This window comes from Wolffia australiana, chromosome 7, assembly GCF_029677425.1.
Source record: "Wolffia australiana isolate 7733 chromosome 7, ASM2967742v1".
NCBI classification, from domain to species: Eukaryota; Viridiplantae; Streptophyta; class Magnoliopsida; order Alismatales; family Araceae; genus Wolffia; species Wolffia australiana.
Window position 1 is genome coordinate 16,424,575 of NC_135841.1, and position 5,359 is coordinate 16,429,933.

The 5,359-nt window shown below is 40.5% G+C and overlaps 1 protein-coding gene across 1 annotated transcript; it reads right to left on the minus strand.

Annotated features, from left to right (window-relative positions):
• Positions 1-1,556: 1,556 nt before the first annotated feature.
• HDA08 (histone deacetylase 8) lies at positions 1,557-4,390 on the minus strand. The gene is made up of 3 exons (XM_078578625.1): positions 4,012-4,390; positions 2,670-3,250; positions 1,557-2,015 (listed from the first exon to the last, which is right to left on the minus strand). The coding sequence occupies exons 1-3, from the start codon at positions 4,253-4,255 to the stop codon at positions 1,707-1,709; spliced, it is 1,134 nt and encodes a 377-aa protein (XP_078434751.1). The 5' UTR covers positions 4,256-4,390; the 3' UTR covers positions 1,557-1,706.
• Positions 4,391-5,359: the final 969 nt, after the last annotated feature.

Sequence of the window (5,359 nt, forward strand, 5' to 3'; positions counted from 1 at the left end):
AATAATTATGTTTAAATGAAAATGGCAGGGTTAAATTTTAATTTTGATGTTAATTTATGTGAGGATGAATTATTTAGTTCCCTACAATTTTCTGAAATTTTATTGGAATTTTTTGGAATTTATTCAAGGAAGAAATGTATTTTTAACTAGGAAAATGATATATTTATATGGAAATATGAGTTTTAGAGCAATTTCTAAAGTCTGGGGGGCTTTTCTGAAATTTTTGTTGCAATTATGCCCTTAAAAACAGCTCTCGGTCATGTGTGCAGGCGTAAATATATTATTCAAATAGTTATAAGGTTTTATTGCAATTAATCAGCAATTTTTTTAATGGTTTCTATGAGAAGGAGGTGAGAAAAAGTGAAAAGAGTATATACACAAATAGTTTTTGAGCAACGTTTTTTTGCATGCACACGTTTTATCATGGACTTTTCTGCAAAACTCCATCGAAATCTCTCTCCGGCGGTAAGTTCACCTCCCGTGCATCACATACAAAGCGCATGTACAAGAGGTGACGTGGTGTTTTCTGATTGTGTTACGTGGTGACGTGGTGTTTTCTGATTGTGTTACGTTATGAAAACGCACAATTAAGTGCATTTTAAATGTACGATCATCAGTTTTTTGATATTTTTTCTTTATTTTTATTTTTTCCAAGAGGTACGTGGCGCTCAGAGAATCAACCCCAAAAATACGGTTCAAATTTTGCCAGCCAATCCGCCATCGACACATCATTGTGTGTAGAAAAAATCAAATTAAATAAATGAACATTGATCCAACGGCTTAGATTGGTCAATTTTTATTTAATAATAAATTTTGATCCTGAAGTCCGATTGAGATGATTTTTTTATGGATTTTCTCGTCTTGACCTCCTCTTTTTATTGTATGATCCTTCAGATCAAACCCACATCGGTGCATAAAAATTAATTACTGTTTAGGGTAATATGGTAAGTTTTAGCATTTAACCTAAGTATAAAAGTAGAATTTTGAGAGGAGGGAGTCATTCTGGAGGTGGCTCTATCACAGCTGCAAGACAAATAGGAGCATCATCCTGGATCAACTCTATTAGGTGCATTCTATTTCATTGTATTTTAATTTTAGTGTAATTTGGATTATGTTTTAGTGAAGTTTGTGATTTTTCCTCATGAACTTGGTTTGAACTTCTAAATCGCTTGGCTTGCGCGACATGTACAAGCTCTTACCAGGGTTGAGAAGAGAGATTGTGAGATTTACTTAGCTATTCCAAGTGCACCATAAAATTCTTGAAAAAAGGTTTAATTTTTAGGAGATTACATTGCCCCTTTTATTATCTAATAGTTTAGTAATTTTTGAATTACCAAGCCTCCGAAACTAACCAACACCAATCAAATCTTCTTCTTAATCCTTCTAATTGACTCCTTTGATCCTTTAAAGTGGATCAAAGGATTCAATTAGAGCTCCTTATTTCTTCTATGCAGATCACAATTGAAATTCCTTACTAGCTTCCCTTGGACGATACCTATACTTATCATTGTATATCTTAAGTGAATGTTTTATAAATTTTATTGTATAAGCTAAACTTAACAACGACAAGGGATTATAAGATTACAAAATTCACCCCTATGTTTGGCTTATCAGATGAATAGAGAGAGATGAAGAGAGAAAGACAGAAAAATAGACAGAGATGGATAGAGAGAGATAAAGAGAGAAATACAGAGAAAAATAGAGATTTATGAGTGATCTTTGAAGAGAGGAGTCGTCTTACTCCATCGCTGCTTGATGGCATTGACAACCTTAAAGGCAAGACCCTCGTCTTCAGGATAGTAGGCCAACGGATCGTCCAAGAGAGGTGAATTTTCCAGTCCGAGAGCGCCCTCTAATGTGGCATGGAGGCAATAGGCCGAATACGTCGGATGGTAGCCGCCTTCCTGAACTAGAAGCAGCTTTCCACTGGCATGCTCCTCCGCCAGCTCACATACGATTCCGCCGATCATCCTGTACCCTGCCATCGTCAAGCACTGCCTCCCGTTTGGATCGAACTGCATGCACAACAAGAAATCTCACAAAGATTAAAGATAAGCAGAGAAAGATTGAGAGATTCATCAGAGAGTTGCAGAGGATCATTGATACTGCGTTTCCCGAGAGAGGGAAAGGGAGAACCAACAACGAGTTGTAGAGAGAGAGAGAGAGAGAGAGAGAGAGAGAGAGAGAGAGAGAGAGAGAGAGAGAGAGAGAGAGAGAGAGTTGACGAGAGAAAGAGAGAGTTTACATGAGAAAGTTGAATAGAGAGAGGGTTCAAGAGAGAAAGAGAGAGAGTTTACGTGAGAAAGTTGAATAAAGAGAGGTGAAGAGAGAGAGAAAGGGTTGAAGAGAGAAAGGGAGATAGAGAGTTGAACAGATAGAGAGAGAGAGAGAGGGAATTGACGTGAGAGAGTTGAATAGAGAGAGTTGAAGAGGGAAAGAGTTGAAGGGAGAGGTTGAGAGAGAGAGTGTTGAAGAGAGAGACTGGGAGAGTTGAAGAGAATGTGTTGAAGAGAGAGACTGCGAGAACGAGGGTTGAAAAGAGAGATGAGAGGGAGCTGAAGGAAGAGAGAGAGTTGAAGAGAGAAGGAGAGTTCAAACTTGAGACGTTGAGAGGAAGAGCAAGAAATGAGAAGGAGAGTTGAAACTTGAGAGAGAGAGCATGAGCTCACCGCACTGGAATCCTGACCGAGGACAAGGACAACAACAGACGGGCCAAAGCTTCTGACTGCAGGGACAACGAGCTTGTGCATAGCATGGTCATACCCTGAATTGCCCGTACCATTGGGCAAAGGAATATTAAGGTTGTACCCAAGCCCCTCCCCTTCTCCAAGCTCATCAACAGCACCACTCTGTGGATGGGAATTCCCCCAACTTCCATGATTCATGTGAAGAGAGATCGTCAGCACCTTATCTGACAAGTAAAATCCTTCAGCAGTGCCATTGCCATAGTGAACGTCGACGTCAATAACGGCCACCCGCTGGCAGCCGGAGTCCAAAGCCAGCTGAGCCGCCAGTCCAGCATTGTTCAAGAAACAGTAACCATCAGCACGAGAAGGCTGTGCATGGTGCCCTGGCGGTCGCACCAGGGCATAAGCTATCTTCCCCTTCCCCTCCAGCAAGAAATTCATCGCTGATAAGGTCGTGCCGGCTGCGACAAGGGCGGCACTCCACGAGCCAGCATTCAGAAAGGTCCCTTCACAAAGCTTTCTCCCTCCGGCTTCGTCGCCTTTGATGAGCTCCTCAATGTACTCTGATAATCACAACCAGATTAAGCAGGCGGATCATCCCCTGGAATGGATTGAGGAAGTGAATTTCGAAGCTGATCGTGTTGGAAATCAACACCCTGCCCGGAAAGAGTTAAGGCCTGGGCCCCCAGGGAATTGCGCCCTTGACATCAGCTATAGCTTTTAGCACATCGGTAGGTGCTCAAAATTTAACAAACAGTAAGGGATCTGATAGATCAAAACTGATTGATCTGATCCTTTCAACTATGATCTCTGCACTTCATCCGATCATGAGGCCCGTTCATGACCAGGATGACGGTTGCGATCAATCTGAACAATCCAATCGGTTGGATCGAATTTTGATAAAAAAAATGGCCACTTGTAAAGTTGAAAGTTCAATCCCAAATCTTCTGGCGATTCATGGAGAGTACTTGCTATCTAGCTAATCAATATTTTAATTTGAAAGCTGCACTTTATATATAACCAAAAATTGATGCATTAAGAACAAACATAGAGTGTAAAAAAACTTGAATTAAATGACGGAGCAAGGAGGCGGCTCGGAGAATGCTCAATCTTGTAATTGTACAACCGATCGATCAAACAGAGGATTGGTCCAGAATTTCGATCAGATCACTCAGGTCTGATCGAAAGTCACGAGCGACCCATTTTGGAGATCGTAATCTGATCAAACCCTTAATCCGATCGAACCCCGACCCTTAATTTATCATTCGGCAAAGCATGTTAATCAGAACCAGAATAAGAATGCAGTTCATCCATGAGAATCTACCGGGAGTGTGGAACGAGAGAAGCTCCCGGGGGTGAGCAGACCTTCCAGGATGCCACGAGATGTAAGGGGCGATGGGTCCTCTGCGAAGGATCGAGACCATGTTAATCACCCGATCGGGATTCTCCGGATGCCTATCGAGCACATCGAGGAATCCAGGATTGAATCCTGAATCGAAAACTCCGTCGCTGGGCGCGTGATCGAGCATTCTCGCATCCCAGAACACATGGATCGATGGCGAAATCATCGTCGCGATGGCAAGGGGGAAACACTAGAAATCTAGAACAAGTACTTATCTTTGATTCTGAAGCAAGTCTGGAGAGCGGATGAAGATCCGTCATCCGTCCCGTCCCTTGCTGTCATCATCCCTTCGTCGCCATTGTCTTGTCTGATGCCACTATTGGGATGGATGCTGAATTGGATATAAAAAGGGAAAATTACAATACCCACCAGTTTGCTGATTTCAGGACATTAGCTGTCGGAAATTGGTTGTTTCGGTACTGATGCCCATCATGACATTGATGTCAGCCTTTGTTTAGGGGTTTGGATGCCAATGGCAGATATTTAAATGGTTTTTAGTGTGAATACAGTAGATAAAAATATTTTATTTGATAGAATAAATAACTACAATATTTTCATAAATAAAACAAATAATTAATAAACATTTTTAAGTTCTAACTATATTACACAATTTAATATTTTCACATGCAGGTGATGGAAAGATATGTGCCCAGCAAGCCAATCACATGTTTGTATCTTCTTCGATGTTTAGTAAGACAATTTAATCATTATAGTGCATGTGTGATGCTTATAATAACGTCCATAAATACATGATCCGATTTAATGACTTATGATGAAATCCAAATATGGAGATTACGAAGTTTTAAGCATGTATTCTAAATACTCATATTGGAAGGATGTCGAAAAAGGATACTTAATTATATAGAATTGTACTACCTAGTGGCGTTCATATGATGAGTATGTTTGATCCCGTTTCCATTAGTGTGGAGACGCTAAGGATGGATATTGGTCAATTTTAAGTGTAATGAGTTAACTAATTGGTCTTAATGAATCCCTGAACAGTGTCATACCAAACTGGAAATCAGATTGATTCACATCATGGTTGTGTTACTGGTCCTTTGATCTGAGACACCAAAGATGCATTGTGGATAGATATTTTTACACTGACTATGACCTACAAGTTCCGACAATGGAATTCTAATTTTTAGGTTGGGTAAAACAATACGTCCAAGAAGATGATAGAGTGGTCAATATAAAATAATCCGACATCAATATAAGCAGAACAATGCAAGGAAGATGATGCGACGAAGTCATTGACCAAGGGCAGTGT

Bases quoted from the DNA above. Each gene is read 5' to 3' on its own strand.
- HDA08 (XM_078578625.1), bottom strand. From the start codon at position 4,255: ATGATTTCGCCATCGATCCATGTGTTCTGGGATGCGAGAATGCTCGAT. The intron at 3,251-4,011 runs GTAGATTCTCAT...TGTGATTATCAG, and splicing joins TCTCTCGTTCCACACTCCCG to AGTACATTGAGGAGCTCATC. The intron at 2,016-2,669 runs GTGAGCTCATGC...TTGTGCATGCAG, and splicing joins TCGGTCAGGATTCCAGTGCG to TTCGATCCAAACGGGAGGCA.